This window comes from Rhincodon typus, chromosome 2 (assembly GCF_021869965.1).
Source record: "Rhincodon typus isolate 14 chromosome 2, sRhiTyp1.1, whole genome shotgun sequence".
Taxonomy (NCBI): domain Eukaryota; kingdom Metazoa; phylum Chordata; class Chondrichthyes; order Orectolobiformes; family Rhincodontidae; genus Rhincodon; species Rhincodon typus.
This window is the reverse complement of record NC_063333.1, coordinates 30400871-30420884: the sequence shown is the minus strand read 5'-3', so window position 1 is coordinate 30420884 and position 20014 is coordinate 30400871. Positions and strand designations below refer to the sequence as shown.

The following is a 20014-nucleotide window of genomic DNA, read 5'->3' as shown; positions in this document are numbered from 1 at the left end:
CCATCCCCGCCTCTTCGACCTGTTTGTTTCCTCTCCACCTATCCTCTCCTCTATCCCTCTTCTATCCGCCTCCCACTCTCTCCCTATTTATTTCAAAACCCCCTTCCCCTCCCCCTTTTCTGATGAAGGGTCTAGGCCCGAAACGTCAGCCTCTCTGCTCCTATGATGCTGCTTGGCCTGCTGTGTTCATCCAGCCCTGCACCTTGTTGTCTCGGATTCTCCAGCATCTGCAGTTCCTACTATCTCTCATATCCATTCACAGAATCAGTTAGTCTTTGCCGACCCTTACTTCATTACGGTTGTGAAAATTCACTCCTTACAATAGGAGTTAAGATGGAATACCATCAGAATAGAAGACAAGGACCACTGCATAAAACAACGATACACAGCACCTTTACAATATTTGTATATCATACAATTATGTAATGATAGATACATACATATAGAAATAAAATCCAATTATAACTATGCATACAAATAAAAATAAAAATATCAAAATAAGCCTGACTTTGTTGGTGGGTAAGAAGTTGGAGGGGATTCTGAAAAATAGGACTTGTATGTATTTGGACAGGCAAGGAATGATTAGGGACAATCAATATGGTTTTGTGCAAAAGAAATCGTATCTCAAACTTGAGGTTTTTTGAGAAAGTAACCAAGGTGATTAAGGAGGCAGAGTGTTTGACATTATTTGCTTGGAATTTAGGAAAGCCTTTGACAAGGTTCCACATGGCAGACTACTTAATAAAGTTGATCACATGGGTTTCAAGGAGAGCTTGCCAATTGGATACAAAATTAGCTTAACAGCAGGAGGCAGTGATGGTGGAGGGCTGTTTTTCCTGACTAAGGACCTCTTATCAGGGATAGATGCTGGGTCCACCTTTGCTTGTCATTTATATAAATGATTTAGATGAAAATACAGAAGGCACAATTAGCAAGTTCGTAGAGGACACCAGAATTGGCGATACAGGACAGTGAAGGTGGTTATCGAAGATTATAAAGAGATCTTGATCAGTTGGGTCAATGGGCTGAGGAGCAGCAGATGGAGTTTAATTTGGATAAATGTGAGGTACTGTATTTTGGTGAAACAAAAAAAAAAATGGGCAGGACTTCTACAATTAAAAGTAGGGCCCTGTGTAGTGCTGTAGAACAGAAAGACCTAGGGTTTCAGGCACATAATTCTTTGAAGTTTGCAGTACATATAGGCAGGGTGGTTAAGAAGGCATTTAGCACACTTGCCTTCATTACTCAGTCCTTTTTAGGAGTTTAGGAATTGGGATGTCGTGTTGAGGTTGTACAGGATTTTGGCGAGGCCTCTTCGACAGCAGTGTGTCCAGTGCTGATCACCCTGTTACAGGAAGGATATGAAGTTGGAAGAGATTCAAGAGATTTACCACAATGCTGCTGGGAATGAAGGGTTTGAGTGAGAGAGAGGCTGGAACTATTTTCACTGAAACGAAGGAGGTTGAGAGATGCACTTAGGGGTTTATAAAATCAGGAGGGGTTTAGATAAGGTAAATGGCAGGTGTCTTTTCCCTACGGTGAGGGATTTCAAGATTAAAGGACATGTTTTAAGGTGTGAGGAGAAAGATTTAAAAAAGACAATAGTTTTTTTATTAAAAAGAAACCGTGGTTTGTGCGTGGAATGAACTTCCAGAGGAAATGATGCAGGTACAGTTACAACATTTAGAAGACATTTGGATAGGTACATTAAAAAGAAATGTTTGGAGGGATATAGGCCAAGTGCAAACAGGTGGGTCTAGTTTTGTCTGGGAACATGGTCAGCATGGACCAGTTGGATTGAAGAATCTGTTTGCGTGTTGTATGACTAACAGTACTTCAAACCCCCTAGAAGAAAAAAAAAATGTTAAATTTCCAAGGCGCCAACCTTGGCTTAGTGTTAGCACTCTTCTCTCTGATTTCAAGGCACAAACTGGGCTTCAGCAACAAGTCTGGAGGAATGTTGCACTGCTGGAAGCCTTCTAAATGAGATACTAAGCTAAGTTCTCTTTTCACTCACAGATGGACATATCAGCTGGGACAATCTTATTGCGCAATGACAATATTTGTTATAAAATAAATATAATCAACATACACAGCTGGTGATTGATAATGGTGTAGAATAGTTCCCATTTACAAAGCACACTTCCCAACCTTTGGAAATCCCAAAGCACCGTAATGGCAATTAATTATTTTGAGGTACAGTCAAGTCACTGTTGTGATGTGGGACCCTGGGATGGGATAAGATCATTAAATTGACAGTGATTTTTCTTTTCTTGCGAAGTGACAACACTTCAAAATCATTGAAAATGTCTCATGATGCAATGGTGCTGTACAGGTGAAAGTTTTTCATTTCTTCAGATTTCCTCAATCTTTGCCTATTTTGCAACTTCTCCTTTTCTACCCTCCACATCAGAAAAACAACAACATTCCCAATCAGGTCTACTGAATATTAATTCTATTGTTTGTTCACACTGAAGTCCAGAAAATATGCTAAGTGACTAAGTACAAGTACATCATAAAATCAATTGTAAATTCCATTATAGTTTGTTTTGGCCACATCAGCAGAGAACTACTGGTGTACTCTTTACTCAAAAAAGTGACTTCTCCAATCTAACAAAAAAATAGTAGTGCCAAATCTTATTCACTAGTTTTTAATGCCGCTTAGTCACTAAACATGTACTTTTTATACATGTTTTATTCAGCATAACATTTATAATCGAGAATTGAATATGTCACAAAGGTTTATCCTTTGTTGAATACAACAGAAAAAGTGGGGAAGTAGGTTTTGAATCACCAAATCTTTGTGGGGCAAAAAGTCCAAAAGTGGGTCTCCCCCCCGCAACCCAAATGTAAATTTTACGTTTCTCCCTTTTCGTAGAAAGGTTAGGAATATATTTTGTTTGTAAAAACATTAAACATCACAGCTAAACCAAAACTTGAAAAAAGCTGTAAAGGGACAACATCTGGCCAAGAAAACCAAATACTCTTTGAAAAATTTTAAAATCAAAGTAGTTACATGCTCCATTACTATGAAATTTATAAACTCTGACAATATTCCATAAACAGTCTACATATGAAATGCACAGAATAATCGTAGATTATAGGCTGACCCTTACAACAGTACTTGGACAAAGTGTTTGTACAGGACACTGGGAAATGGAGCTGGTAAATTTAGTGCCATAGTACCCCAATGTGCCCTATACAGAAGTATATTTCTGCTTCTAGGTACCAACGTCCTTTGCACTATTATGCAAAATTAACTAGGCAACAATAAATTCTATATAAGAATATGTACCAAAATCCATGTTCCAATGAAAACTAAGAAAAATATACATTCAATTCTTCAAGCATCCACAGTGCACAACTGTGCTTTAAAATACAAACATCTACTTCTTCACTGCACTTCCATTCTTTCTCCCAACTACACAAGGTCACGTCATATCTATTTGTAAAATGAACATATGCACCATCATTCCAATCTACCATATAATCATGAAGAACCATTTGGATTAATTGAAAGATGATATGGAAGGGGAAACAAGAGTGATGTATCTGGTCAAAAGTACTCTAACAGAGAATAAATTCAGTGAAGTACTACAGATTCTTCATAAGTTGGTTTCTCCTGTCTTGAAGTATTCCTCTGTCATAACTGCTGTGCTGTTTAAAAACAAGGAGATGCGTCACAATTAGGCCAAAATTGCAATGGGCAACACATTTAAAAACAACTCACCTGGACCTGAAGTAAGTGTATTAAATGTCACTCCATTATATAGTGTTACTGAAACTTACTTTGACAAGTACTATGTGGAGATACATCCCAGGAAGTCTCAAACTCCAATATTTGCAAATCTCAAACAGTGCCGACTGTGTATGCAGCAAGGAAGTGTGTAATGTGCACTTGCTACTTCAAATAGTAAATTTTTCACACTATTTTTTTCAGAATTGCAATTATAGTAAGCTTTGTGTAGACAGGCAAGTTCACGAAGGATGGACAAGATGAATAGTGGGGACTATATTATACATTGCCTCTTTCACAAAATTTTTCCAATCCCCAATCTAAATAAAATGCTTTTCCAAACCATTTTCAGTTCCAGTTACTGTTTCTGTGCAGAAAAAATATATCTCAAATTGATCTCAGTATGTTAAATGACTGGTGTGCCAATATATCTAAATGCACAATTCTGCTTCCATTGCTATACCCAACTGTGAAACATGTATACTCATAATTGAGAACTTATACAAGTGTATATTATCCCTGGTAATTATAGATCCCTGTGTGGCTACTTAACATCCATCATGATGCAATATCAACTACAACCTCATCGATCATCTATTACTGCACTAAGTTTTTAAAACTGTGCAAAGGTTTTGAAATCAGCTCCAAAATTTCAACCCTTTAGTTTTATGCGATTGCAAAGTTCCAAAAGTGGTGGCTGGAAAAATTCAAATGGCAATTAATCACAGTCCACCTTCACCTATGTGGTTTTAAATTCCCTCAGCAGTCATTCGCATTTTCAAAAATGTAACAGACAGGTTCCTGGTGTTTTACGATCTTTAAATGTTAAAACTAAGCTATCTAAAGAGCTGACATATACAAGGAGTCACAGAACCAATCAATTTGACAATGATAGGTAAAAATGCAAGTGACACTTCTTTCCTCTGTTCTGTCCAACCCAAACAACACTTGCCTGGATGAGTGTAGCTCTAACAACACAAGAAACCTGCCAGCAATCAGGACAAAGCAACCCACTTGATTGGTACCACATCCACAAACAGCCACTGCATCACCACTCAGAACAGCAATGTGTACACCTAAAAAAGATGCACTGCAGAAATTCACCAAAAATGCACAGACAGCACCTTCTAACCCATGACCACAACCATTTTAAAGGATAAGGGCAGCTGACAATGGGAACACCACCATATGCAAGCTTCCCTCTAAGCCAACCACCACCATGACATGGAAACATTGTCATTCTTTCATTGTTGCAGCTGGGTAGGGAATTCCAGGATTGTGACCCAGTGTTTGGATCTAGATAGAACACAGTGATGGCAGCAGTTCAAGGCACAGCTCACCACCACCACCACCACCTTCAAAAGGTGACTAGGGATGGATTATAAATACTGGTCTAGTCAGTGACACCAACATCCCACAAGTGAATTAAAAGAAAAATTAAAATCAGAGACATGCATATGCTAAATGAAAAATCGAGAAGTAAATTAAAATAGGTTTTAGTGCAAAATGAACTGATTATCCTAACTTTTTAAAACATATGAATTAAGTTTATATATTCTTGGAATTTGGTTATTTTAAAAAAAACTTCAGACACAAGTTAGGTGTCCCAATACAACCAGCTTTCTGAAGGCAAGCGGCCAGAAAGAAATTATTTGACAAGACACTAAATGATTAGAAAGAATATTTCTAATTGTTAATCCATTGAGCTTTTAATTCTCCAACCTTTCCATACCAGTTACTAAAGACAGCAATTCAAATTTGTCATACAATTCAGAATCTAATTTGCTAAAGAAATCATTCGGTTTACATTATGGTCAAATATTTCTAAAGTTCTAATTATTCTAGGCTCTTAATTGAAACAATTAAAAATTGGTCAAATTCTTATTAGTGAAAACACACATTACCTTTCGCATCACCCCTTTCTAAAATAATAAGCCGATTACATTTAACTAACAACTTTTGCTAAGGTAAATCGTATTTTGGAAAGCCACATTTTAAATTTCAAATTCTATTTTAGTTACCCTTGAAAAACTGCACCAGCATAATTTGAACAAATTATCTTTTATACTTTGATCACAGCAGTGATTATAGCAACGTCCAGAAGCCAGAAAGAGCCCTCTAAAAGAAGCATGGGCTCTCTTAAGGATGTTAGACTGATTGCATTTGAAAAATACTATGGTTTGAACCAAAGCATTCAAGCATCTCCTTTACATTAGGCATATAAGGAAGCCAAAGTTGGATCTCTCCCCATTCTGCAATTCTAGTATGTGCATATAGCCCTCGCTGATTTTTTTTTGGGGGGCAGGGGGGGTGCGCGAAGGTCCACTCAAGCTCATCAGAAAATCAAAATGTTTAAGAAAACCAGTTTCTGTTGAACTACTGGCCCTCCAGCAACCAAATTGCTGAATTTTTGGTACTTGTCAAATAAGTCTCAAAACACTGTATAATGGAATGACACTTTACACATTTGTCTAAAAGAAAACTCACCTGGACCGTACCTAAGTGTTGCTCACTGCAATTATGGCCTAATTGTGACGCAACTGCTTGTTTTTAAACAACACAGCAGTTATTATGACAGAGGAATATTTCATAACAGAAAAGGCCAATTTAAGAAGAATCTGGACATATTCACAACTTCAAAAGGTAGTATACATTTTTAACCTGTTAGTTCAGCCTATCAAAAAAACATCTTTTATTTGAACTATACCTTAAGTAATCTAATTATGGATTTATCTGACATTCAAAAATAATTTGACAAGCAATGAAAAACACTTTTTCAACTCATGCCCCATTTCAGGCCACTAACATATTGAAAATTGAAGCAAAGTCCACTCACTAAGGAACATTCAAGCAACATTAAAATAAGCAACCACATTATTTATACCTAATTAGACAAACATGAGAACCATATTTCAAAGTGATAGCCCCAGCTCAAGTGGTAGCACACTAACCACAGCTCATTCTGTACAGGCACCACCCTCTGGATGGAAAAGATGAGCCTTGGGTCCCTTTTATATCTTTCCCCTCTCACCTTAAAACTATGCCCTCTAATTTTGGGTTCCCCTACCCTGGCAAAAAAAAAAGAACTTGTCTATTCACCCCATCCAGCATCTCTATGACTCTATAACTGGTACCACAAGCTGTCACTGCAAAAATGAGAGTGGAGAAGCTCTGCTGACACTAGTGCAGAAATAACCGCCCTCTTTGGTACAATAAATTTACATGTGCCTCAAGGATTCTGGACTCCAGAAAGCCAATGAAGCAATTTGGGGATATTAGTTGAGGCTTAAACATTTGCCACAAAGCAGGGAGGGAGATCTTCCCACCCCATCCTGCAACACTAATGTCAAAGAATTCTTTACATCCAGCCCAGAATTCACGTGGAAGTCTGATTTTAGGTTTCACGTGAAAAACGTGGCACATCCACCTAAAACAGTGTAGGTGTTTACTATTGCACTGAAAGGTAATAAATCACAATAAAAATTCCTCATGTGGAATTTCACTCAAGCCTAATCGACTTAGTCAAAGAGTGGTACAACAAGTGCATATCAAAGATCCAAAATAAAAGAAGCATTTGCCCTTGCTTACGAATATTTATTGCTCAAATCAAAATTGCTGGAACAGTAATGTTATTGTTGCACCTTGTAGGAGATTGTTGCTAGTGTTTCCCTACATTTGAAAAGTAATGCATAGCAAAGGTTTTCAACTGCTGGGAGAGAAAACACCAGTGCAATGTAAATTAATTCCATTTACTAATTTTGAGCATCTGATTCACAAAGCCAAGCACAAATAGGCATTAGAATCTTTTTGGAAAACTAAAACCCTAACCTTAAGATACATAATCAGACCTATTTCCTAGAAATTTCTTAGTATGAACAAGGAAAACAACACCATTACTATAAAACAAACTGAGTAACGATTGGGGAAAAAATGTTACAGATTACAAACGCAATGAAGTAGAACCAGATATCCACAAATGAAGACCAATACTCTAGTTTGCCAATGAGTTGAAATGGATTCCTTTGTGTTGTTCTGTCTGCAACCCATATTTTAGTTACTGATGTACATCCAGTAGACTGTCATCTTAAGTATAGCCTGAATATCTTTTATTTTATTGGGTCAGTAAGCTGCATTTTATTTAATTGTGTTAGTAAGTTCATTCAAACTGTGGGCACAGTGCAATTTTGTATTTCCCAGGTGTTGAAAATATTTTGAGCCCCCAACAAGCTATGCACTGATGGTAACAGCAACTTCAGAAATTCATGCAAGAACATTTATTTGGTTATAGATTTGGCTTATGGTACACTGCTATCAAATCAGCAAGGTTAGGTGACAGCAATTAAAGAATTCATTGCCCCTCTACTTAGATTAGATTAATGCCAAGTTCCAGCAACATCATATTTTTGACATTAACAGAATCCTATTCACATAATAAACCATCCTGACTTTAATCCAGCACCTTGCCTGATAATTTCAGTATACTTAATAATGCAAACCACAACTATGGCACTGAATCTGAAACTATGACTACTTTTCACCTTGACAGCCTCACGGCTGCAACTATCTGTGTAACATCTTCCCTTTACAGATCACTATGTGGGAGATTTCCCAAAAGCCTCAAAAACACGATGACATTCAACCTCTAGAATTCTTATAAGTTACACTTCACAGTATTGCTTCACAATAAACTAATTTTGCATGTCACCCATGAAACTAACTGTAGAAGCGACGGATGTGGAACAAAACAGTCGGAAAAACAACTATAAGACTAATGGTCTCTGCACAAACTTAGCTGTAGTAGTAATCTGCATTATAAGGAGTCGTCTTCCCGCTGGTCCATACTCGGGAACTGCACAACAGGTCATAACTCGCGCACGTGCTAAGATTAAAAACAGTGATACTTTCACAATGATCTCTGGTCAGTGAGATGTTATGAAGCACCATTTTGCAAATCAACTTACGCACTGAACGTATAAAACAGGAGAGCAAAAAAAATACAACGCCCATACACGGGAGCTAGAACTGAGTGAAATACAGATTTGTCTACTATACAATAAGCCTCATCTCGCACCACCCCACGCCAACCCAAAGCCCCAAAAGAATTCAGGCTCTCTGGCGCCACCCTCCTACTGGAGTTAGTTGTTGCTGAGATCGTGCCCAACCCAGAGAGAAACACAACAAAATGGCTGCCTCGCCAGTCACGTGATCTTTTGTACACCGAGGGGGTAAAAATAATATCTTTCGTAGACAAGGAACAATATCCTTCTCCTCCACCCGCTTAGCGGGGCGAGAAATCAACGGGATCGGACCTTCGATTGTTTCAAAATAATAAAAAGAAACAAGGAGGACGGCCTCCCTCCCGAGCGGAGGGATAAAGTGTGGGTGGTTCCGGGGCCCCGTCTCTCCGTTTCCGCGGCCCGGCCCCATGTTTGGGAGGAAGCGAGCGAGAGCTGTGTAATGGCGGCCGCGCAACCTGCGCACACAGGCAACACCTCCCACCACCAACTACCAACCCACCACTAACACCCCCCACCCCCCGAGGCCACAAAACACGTCCGAATAAAATGATTTTAAAAACTCCTTTTGTCAAAAAAGACGGGCATGTTAAAAAAAAAACGACCAACCAAACCCGCCCCGTGTGCACCTACCGATTCCTCCTCCTTCTCCATCCCCGTGGGCATCTGGGGCACCGCTCGGTTGATGGAGGCATATTCGTGCAGATCCGGCAAATCCTCGCACCGATACACGGGCAGAGGTTTCGATGCATCGAGCGCCCTTGCCCGAAACGACAGTTTGCTCATTATTCTCGGCTCTCCCTCGGTTTGTATGTGCGTGTTCGCGGCGAATTAGAAACCCAAACACCACCGCGGGAGAGAGAGAGAGAGGAGGGGAAGGAGAGAGGGAGGGAGGGAGGTTGTAGTTGGAAGGAAATATATAAATATATATATAATGCGTTTTTTTTAGTCGCCGATGAAATGTTGACGCCTACACCCAGTAAAACCTACACGGAGCCGCCCGGAACCTATCATGGATGAGAGATTGGAGATCCTAGTTCCATTCCGTGAAGAAAAAACGGGGGTTGGAAGCGGAAGAAAGGCGGTTTTTCCCCCGGTCCGTTTAGGTTCCTTTTGTCGACTTCAATACGCCATGGCCAACATGGCGGTCATTAAAGTCCAGCCATCCCACAATGCACAGCAACAGGGACGAGGCTCGGCCGAGCTGCGCGCGCAACCCCCACCCCCCCCACTTCAACCGGCCGGCGGTCGGTTGGTGCGGGAGGAGAATGTTGCTGCTCCGCTGGGCACCCGGCACCAACGGATGCCTTGGATTTCTACAGGGTTTTTTTTCCCGCCTAGTAGCAAGTCAGCCAGCCCACCCCCCTCCCCTTTGCAGGATATGCTATATAAAACCTTCTCATCTCGGATTCTCCTCCCACCCTTTTCAAAATGTTTTCGAATTCTCCTCCCACCCGGTTAATATTTGTGTTTTCAGCTCCACGGAAAACAAAACTTCGCTTTCAGTCCGAGCCTGTGTTTTTGGCTCTTCTTTTTGAAAGAAATGCACAAGTCGTTATCACAACGATTGCCCATTGTCTTTTCGTTTCCCTTCCAAGTTTTTTTTTCTCGTTTGTGTTCGCTTCCTAATTCAACTACGCCACAACATGGATACCCTCAGTCACAACAACTTTGCAAGAAGCTGTTGGAAACGGCGCCCTCTACAACAACACGAAGTGCCAGCGCTAGGCTTTTTTTTGTAAATGGTCTGCTGGGAAAAGGGGAATGTCACATGTCTCATAATAATAACTACAGTTCAAAACTCAATGGGCAGGTTGTAATCTGTCACAGGGAATTGCGCAATTCGGAGTAAACAATTGCAAAGCTGCCTGCAAGTCTTGATTGTTTGTACTGCCCAGAGACAGTAAGGCTACTTGTCGAATCAAAAAGATGTTCAAGGCAAATCTGGCAAAGTATATGATAACGTGAATGACCAAATCAAACAATTCAATGCCCACAAAACTGGATTTCGGTTTTAGAATTCATCTGAGCACAAAGTTTGACCATTTTTAAAGTTAATTATTATTCTGATATAGTATTTCACCATGCACAATTAGACAAATTGACATTTCAACAAAAATCTAAATGCCACTCAGTGATTTACCATAATTGTTTATGACATTTAAGGCAGAGGTAGGTAGATTCTTGTTAAGCAAAGGAGTGAAAGGTTATTGGATAGATTGTAGATTGATCACAATCAGATCAGCCATGATCTCATTGAATGGTAAAGCAGGTTCAAGGGGCTGAATGACCTGCCCCTAGTTTGGTTGTAATGATTCCACACCAAGCTGCAATGTTTTCAAAACAAAAAAAAAATCAAATCAAATCAATCTCAAACATTAACTGTCATGTTGTGACGTACAGAATTTAGGGTACTGTCTACATTTTTAGTACAACACCAAATCAAACTTTAAATATAAAATCATTAAAAGATGTCAATAATTGTGATTTGCTGGTGAAAAATTATAAACTTCATTCAAAGTGTGGTACTTCTACATCACACATGCAGACAATTGAATCTTCAGTTTTAATTTAACCTACATACAACTAACAATAAAAATATCCAAGTCTGTTCTGGAAATCAGTAATGAACATCAATAGGGTTTTATCAGATTGAATTGATACACAAGTATACTGAATATTTAATTTCCATTTGTTCCAATGTTTCATATACAAGCTAATCTTATTTTGCAGTTTGTTATCTAGTAACTCTCAATAGTTTGTACAACAGCAGAGCTATTTTTGCAATGAGCTTATACTGCCAATGTGCTTAACATACAAATATAGAAAACAGCATTTTACTGACATTCAATTGATTGTAATCCCTCAAGTGATTCATTGTTTAATGCACCAGCAGTTTACAGTCAGCAACAAATTGATGGAAGGGATCATCAATAGCACTATCTAGCAGCACTTATGTTCCAATAATCTACTCGCCGATAAGAGTTTGGGCCCTGCCAGGAACTGAACTCCAGATTTAGTTAGTCTTTGCCAAACATGGAACAAGAGCTGAATTTCAGATGTGAGATGACTGTAACTGGCCTTTATATGCAGGCAGGATTTGACCAACATGACACCAGGGCCTTAGCAAAACTGCAGTCAACAGGAATCAGGGACAAAACTATCCAATAATTGGAGTTACATTTTGCAGAAAGGAAGATGATTGTAGTTCTGGAAATCAGCCATCTCAGCCCCAGCACATCACTACAGAATCACAACTGTTACCGTGCAGAAAGAGAACATTCAGCCTGTTGTGCCCGTGTCTGATTTCTAAATGAGAAACTCAGAGCCATTTCACCTTCCTTTCCCTGTAATCTCACTTTTTCTTTTTAGAATATAATCCAAATCACTCTTTAAAGCCTTAATTGAAATTTGTCTTGGTCTCTGTCTCCACCACACTTTCAGTCACCATTTTCCAGATATTAATCACACTACAGAAACAAAATCCTTTCATCACCAATGTTTGTTTCTAGTTACCAGAAATCTGTGCCCTCTCTTTTCTTACACAACAGCAAGTGTTCCCTTCATCTATTGTGTCCAGTCTCCTTATTTGAAAATCTCTATCCATCTACCTCTTAACCTTCCCAAGAAAGACCATACGAACATCTGCAATTTATCTACATAACTGAAGTTCCTCATCCTTGGAACTATTTTGTGAATGTTTTTTGTAGCTATACCAACATCTTCACATCATTCTTAAATTGTAGCACCAAGAATTAGTCACAATACTCCAGTTGAGGCCAAACCAGTGACTTATATAAGTTTAACATAATTTTACTTTTGTGCCCCATGGCCCTGTAAATAAAGCCTAGGATACTGTATTGTTTATTAAATGTTCTCAAAACGGTCCTGCCACCTTCAATGACTTGTGCATATCTCTTAGCTTCTACATGTAATTTGAAACTGTATCCTTTATTTTGTTCTGTCTCTCTATGCTCTTCCTGCCAAAATGAATTAGATTTGACTTCACTGCATTAAATTTCATCTGCCAACGTTCTGACTATTGCATCAACCTATTTCTGTACTTTTGAAGTTCTACGCTATTCTCTTCAACCTTCATAATACTTCCAAATAACATTAAGGATCAGAATGAAGGAACTGAGGGCATTATGTCATCTGCAAGCTTAGCAATAAAGATAGGTATAGGGATAGGTCATATTGAGGAAGCGGAAAGGCTGCAGAAGGACTTGGACAAGCTAGTAGAGTGGGCAAAGAAGTGGTAGATGAAATATAATGTGAGAAAGTGTGAGGTTTTGTACTTTGGTAAGAAGAAGAGGCGTAGACTGTTTCTCTTAAGATTAACATGCAAGTTTAGTTGGCAGTTAGGAAGCCAAATGCAACGTTAGCATTCATTTCAAGAGGGCTTTAATACAAAGCAGGAATAAACTGCTAAGGCTAGACCACATTTGGAATATTGAGGGTAGTTATGGACTCTGTGTCTTAAGGAAGGATTTGCTGGCCTTGGAGAGGGTCCAAAGGAGGTTTACAAGAATGATCCTGGGGAATGAAGGGCTAATCTCATGAGGAACAATTGAGGACTCCAGGTCTGTACTCTGGGAGTTTAGTAGGCTGTGGGGGGGATTTCAATGAAACTTAAAGAATATTAAGAGGCCTAGATAGAGTGGTCGTAGAGCAGGTGTTTCTAGAATCACAGAATCGCCACACACCAATCCCCTGTACAGCATCCCAGCCAGATCCATCCCCCTCTACTAGAGCCCGAGGGCACAGCATCAGGGTGACAAGACGACCCTTTAAAATGTAATGAGGAGGAATTTCTCAGCCAAAGGGTGGTAAATCTTGGAATTCATAACAGTCTTCTGTGCCAGGGGTCAAGTCATTGCGTGTATTTAAGACACAGATAGATAAATTCTTGATTAGTAAAGCAGATCAAGGGGAGAGGGCAGGAAAATGGAGTTGAGAAACATATCAGCTACGATCAAATGGCAAAGGCAACCCAATGGACCATATGGCCTAATTCTCCTCCTATATCTTATGGTCTGATACACACACCTTGAGAACTCTGCCATAAATCTTCCTGCAGTCAGAAAAACATCCACTGAACACTATTTCCCATCACTCAGCCATTTTCAGAGCCATGCGTTTCTGTCCCTTTTAATCCAAGTGCTGAAACTTTGTTCATTAAAGTTTGTTGTGTGGCACTGTGTTAAATGACTCTGGATACCCACTTGTGCCACATCAACAGCATTGACCAGCTCAATTAACTCTTCAAAAGACAAACTTAAGTATTAGTTAAGCAAAGCTATCCCTTAACAAATCCATGCTGGCATTTCTTAATTAATCCAGATTCCCCAAGAGACTTTTGTCTTGAATTATTGTTTCTAGAAGCTTTGCCACCAGTGTTGTTATACTGACTGGCATATAGTTGCTAAACTCATCTTTACATTTTTAAAAAAAAAACATGTTGCAATTCTCCTGTCCTCCGATATCACCTGAGTCTAAGAAAGATCGTAAAATTATAGTCAATGCCTCCGATTTCCATTCTCACCACCTTTGTGTCCTTGAATGTCTCTTATTCAGTCCTGAAGCCTAACCGATTGTAAATAAAGACAGTGACTCCAATGCCTCCTCTTCATCGATTTTAAACTCTTAAGTATTTGAATTATCTCGTTTCACCATGACCTGGGCAGTATTTCTTCTTTTGGTAAAGATTGACATGAAGTTTCCAGGAGTAAATCCCCTTTTTGGTCTCTGATTGGCCCTATCCTCCTTGTACCTACCACCCTTTCACTATTAATATTTATATACCTATAGAAGATTTCAGGATTTATTTACATCAACTGGCAGTCTCTCCATACAATCAAAATCTCCTCAAGGCAGTTTTGTAGACCCAACCATCTTCAGCTGCATCAATGGCTTTCCTACCATAAGGTTAATAAGTGGGTAGGTTCATTGATGATTGCAGTGTTCAGTTCTGCACACTATTCCTCAGATACTCATCAGTTCAGGCTGACTGGTGCCAAGTAACTAACATTCATGCTTCACAAATACCAGGCTATGGACACATTGAAAAAAAAAGGAAAAATTTAACCATCTCCCCTCAGCATTCAATGGCATCACGATAACCTAACTTCCCCATTAACATACTCCTTGGGTTGGGGGAGAAGGGGGAAAGAGAGAGAGAGAGAAAGAGAGAGAGAGAGAGCGCATGAAAGAAGGAAAGAGAGCAAGTGCAAGTGAGCAACAGAAAAGCATCACTGAACAGAAACATAACTGGACCAGTCACACACTTTATGTTAATACAAGTGTATTGTCTTCTTCTTACATACTTTTCAACCCCCATCCCCAAGTCTTTGTTTGGGTCTTGATGATTTTGCTGTCAGCAAAGCAGACTCATTTTCTCCTTATCACACCTATCATTTGCACCTATTTTACATTTCAATGTCACCTTTAACACCATTAGAATTCCCTTTCTCTTTTGCTCTGGTCATCCCTGCCTTCTGTTCTACTTATGCCTCCTTCTCCCCTCTGTCAACTGCATTAAAAACACTACTTCCCAGCTGCTGTCAGTTTTGAACGGTCATATCCAACTCAAAATATTAATGTTCTTTCTTTCCACAGATATTGCCAGACCTGCTGAGTTTCTTCAACATTTTCTGAACACATAAATTTCTAGCATCTGCAGTATTTTGCTTACAAATACAAATGTAGGTCGATACTGGCATTCTGCAGTAACTCACTAAAGACTTTCTATTATTTACATGCCACATGTTAAGAGCAATGCAAAGTGCACCAACTGTCTGGATAAATGAAGCTCAAAAAGCACCAAGGCAACAGGACACCAACCACGACAAAGCAACCTATGTGAACGGCATTCCATCTACTTTCCCTTCTTGGGCAGTATTTCAACACCAAAGAGGACATTCTCTCACTACGGAATTATGGATTCTGAGAAGGCTAAATAGGCCCATACTGAATCCACCCACCCTGCTGCAAGTAGTGGTGTGTGAAATGCTCAGGTTCAGACACACTCCCTCCACTAATTAAAAGCCAAAAAGAACTGTAGATGCTGTAAATCAGGAACAAAAACAGAAGTTGCTGGAAAAGCTCAGCAGGTCTGGCAGCACCTGTGAAGAAAAATAAACGGCAGGGTCACCGGACCCGAAACGTTAACTCTGATTTTTTCCTTCACAGATGCTGCCAGAGCTGCTGAGCTTTTTCAGCAACTTCTGTTTTTGCACATTCCCTCCATTGTTTGTGCTTGGCCTCTACCTGGGCTTTTAGGAGATGTTCCAGATTATTGGCACCTTCATAAATACTTCTTCTCCGATTTGGATGATCCAAGACAAGAGATTCGCCTGACTTGGTGGGGGATGTTATATTTTTTCAGTGAAGCTTTCAGGGCACTCACGGTATTTTCTCTGCCCTCCTGGGGACTGTTTGACAAGATGAAACTCAGAATAGAGAGATTTTGTTGGAAGTCTGGTATCAGGTATGTGGTTGATGTGCTCGCCTAACATAACTGATCAAGAATAAACACTGATTCAATGCTGGGGATGTTGGCTTGAGGGATGACACTGGCACCTATCCTGCCACATTTCTCTCAAAATTTGAGAAATTTCAGAAATTTCTGAAGAAGGGTCCCAACCCGAAATGTCAACTTTCCTGCTCCTCTGATGCTGCCTGGCCTGCTGTGCTGCTGTTATCTCTGACACCAGCATCTGCAGTTCTTACTAGCTCTCAAGACTAGAGAACACATTTTTAAAGTGAGAGAAGACAGATATCAAAAAAAAAAGACAGGAGGGGCAATTTTTTAATTTTACAAAGAGGGTGTTTTGTATGCAGAATGAACTTCCTGAGGAAGTGGTGGACATGGGCACAATCACAACATTTAAGAGACATGTGGACAAGTACATGAATCGGAAAGGTTTGGAAGGATATGCACCAGGAGCAGACAGGTGGAACTAGTTTAGTTTAGGATTATGTTCGGCATGGACTGGCTGGACCGAAGGGTCTGTTTCCGTGCTAAATGACTCTATGCTTCCGTGACTCTAAGTTTAGTGCTCAGCTTGAGGTCTTTGTCATTAAACACTCCTTTTCTCATCTGGTTGGAAGTGGTTTTGGTGCACTGGAAGCAATGTTTAATTTCATCATAGATGTCTGCCGTCACTGCAAGGAGGTGCCTAGATGTATGAAAGTTGAAACTCCTAAAATGTTTGAGAATTGATCCAATTTGTCCACTCATTTGCCAAGAATCTCAATAGTTGGGGGCAGTGTTACACAGTAGGAGCGGTAAAAGACCTTTTCTTCCTGATATTTAGCTTAAGATCCAGTCTCTCATATACCTCTGTAAACATGCCTATGAATATGCACACGTGCGAGCATTTTGTGCGTACTGCAGCTAAGTGACAGAGACTGGGGTGGTCTTGGATCTGGAATGGAGGTGTTGTAGTTTGACCAGTTTTCGCACTCAACCTGTAGAGAAGCTCACTTCAGTAGGAGCTGCATGGATATGGGCTTGTGTGTCAGTGCTGAAGATGGAGAAGAGTTTTGGAGGGATGACAAAGCTTTGCTTGATCCCAGTTTGTACATCAATTGGATTTGTGGTGGATCAAGTTGGTGCAGAACAGAGCTTGCACATTGTTGTGCCAGGTCAGAAGCCACACAACAACAGGTCAATTTGAAATCACAAGCTTTCAAATAAACCTGTTGGACTATAACCTGGTGTCATGTGACTTCTGACTTTATCCACACCAGTCCAACATTGGCCCCTCCACAATATTGTTGTTTAACAGGCAGAAAATGGTGATGAGTTGTTTCTATAATTCTTCCAAGTTGACAATTTTGAGAACCTTTGTGAGGTCAAAGAGGGCCATATATAAAAAAATTGCTGCTACTGTCTGCACTGTTCTAGGACTTGCACTGAGAGAGTAATTTTTAAACTGTGCCTCACGATGAAAAGGTGTGTAATATGTACATTTAGTGTTATTATTTTTGGAAGTTGGATTTTAAGTGGAGGCATAGAGATTTTAGTCGGTTCTACAAGGATTTTGTTAAAAAGGGCAGGAAGTCATTTGGACAAATGGCCTAAATACATAATTTCTATGAACTTTGACCTCACTGCCTAGCAGATTCCTGTGGTGTAAACAGATAAAATATTTATTCTGCTGGTAGGTAGAATAAATTAAGGCAATTGGTTTAGTTTTGATTTCAGAACAAAAGTTTCAAAATTAGTTCAGAAGAATCCAGTGTTCAGTTCAGTAGGTAGTTTGGTTTCTCTGAGCAGAAAAGCTGCTTTTTTCCACTTCAATTCTGGGGAACTAGAAATTTCAGCAAAAGTAGTTTCTATTCTGTGAAGTTTCCAAACCAGGTGAATTTGTACAGAAATCTTTCAGCTATAAAAACGGAAAAAATTTAAGACCATCAGAACTGTGAAAGTTTTATGACATTGGACTGAGAAATGAATGGTAAGGAAAGGTGTTCAAGAGAAAAAACAACTGCAACATGTCAGTTAAGTGAAGGTGAAATAAAAGTGATGTTTCTCTGGCATTGAGTCCCTGTAATGGATAATGTCTTGATTTTGATAAAACTATATTTTGATGCTTCTAAATTTAATAAAAGTTTATAAACACAAAAGAAAGCAAGCTTTCATTGTTAAAGATCATCTGCAGCCTCAAGTGAATACGGTTCAGTGATGAAGCACCATATTGAACAACTGCAAAACATATATGACCTATCAAACCTAGTTTCATCCCGGAATCCAACATGTCCAGGATTACTATCCGCTGCAACTTGAACACTCCTGATGGTTAGAATCTGCTTTGTGATAAGCTATTCAGCTACTGGGAGAAGGTGATTAGAGAAGAATTTTTGCAATGACCTTTCTGTAACAGGAAGCCTCTCTGCAGTCACCACAAAAAACGGTCGTATCGTTCTTGAATTTGGCCACCATTACGACATTTTGGAGATCCACTGAAATCCGCCTTCCAGATGAGGGACATAAACTCATTCATGCCAAGTGTATTTCCCAGCTTTATTATAGTATTTCAGTTGAGGATTCCATCTGCACCAATGGACTGGTTGGTTCTTAGCTGTCAGATGGCCTTTTCAACCTTATGGCAGGCTAAGGTTGTGCTGAGGTGATGATGGGTAGAATGCTGTGGGATATATCAAGGGCAGCCAGATTGAGGACAGATTTAGAGTTGAGGAGATCCTTAAAGTGCTCTGTCCAATGTGAGAGGAGTGAGATAGGGCATTTGCAGTGTGTGCTACCCAAGAGGCACTGCAACAGCTTCCAAACCAACAACCACAACCATGGAGAAGAATAAGGGAAACCAGTCACACAACAGCACAAGAGACAGTAAGAACTGCAGATGCTAGAGTCAGAGATAATACAGTGTGGAGCTGGATGAACACAGCACACCAGGCAGCATCAGATGAGCAGGAAAGTTGACGTTTCGGGTCGGGACCCTTCTTCAGGAATAGGGAGGCGGGTGGGAGCTCAAATACCAGAGGGATGCAGTGGTAGAGAGATACACTGAGGTCTTTCCAGAGGGAGGAGGACAACTTCTTCAAGGTGGGCATCATCACAATTTGGGAACGCATCAAAATTCTGCAACACTCTTCTATAAGCGCAGTTGAAGAAAACTGCTCACTACAATCACCATCCCTGATGGCCTTATCCCAGCAACAGACTTACCAGAGGTGGCAGCACAATGCTTTACAGCAGTGAGGGAGTTGCTCTGTCATCGACTCTGGACTCCATGATAGCAGCAACTGATTACAACCTACCATCGCTCCTCCACAGACAAGTCAGTTCTCTAACATGTTAAACACCATTTGGATCATGCAATGAGGGCACAGAGTACTCTAAATAGGCAACTTCAATCCAACATCAACAGTGACTCAATAGCACCACTACTGACAAAGTAAAAGTCTAATGACGACCATGAAACCAGTATAGATTGTCGGAAAAAAAAAACTGTTTCGCTAACGTTCTTTAGAAAAGGAAATCTGCCAACTTGACCTGGTCTGGCTTATAGGTGACTCCAGACACACAACAATCTGGTTTACTCTTAACTGCCCTTCGAAATGGCCTCTATTGTAACAATTGCTCGCAAGTCTCAAAAAAAAAGTGAACTGGACAAGCTGCCACAGGAAACAACAGAAAACGCAACCCTGTCAACCTTCCTGCCAAAGCTGTCAAATTTCTCCTTTCCAATGTCTGGAGGTTAGTGCCAAAATAGTTGAGCAATAGACCAATATA

At 39.9% G+C, this 20014-nt stretch overlaps 1 protein-coding gene across 3 annotated transcripts in view; it reads right to left on the bottom strand.

Annotated features, from left to right (window-relative positions):
* LOC109914232 (enhancer of polycomb homolog 1) overlaps window positions 1–20014 on the bottom strand; it is a 218676-nt gene that overhangs the window by 116566 nt on the left and 82096 nt on the right. Inside the window, exon 1 of one of the 3 annotated variants that reach the window (XM_048613304.1) lies at window positions 9385–9902. The exons of the other annotated variants lie outside the window; for them this stretch is intronic. Coding sequence (XP_048469261.1) covers window positions 9385–9537 — 153 coding nt within the window. The 5' untranslated portion in view covers window positions 9538–9902. Of the gene's footprint in view, window positions 1–9384; window positions 9903–20014 lie in introns of those variants that run through there. 3 annotated transcript variants of the gene reach the window in all.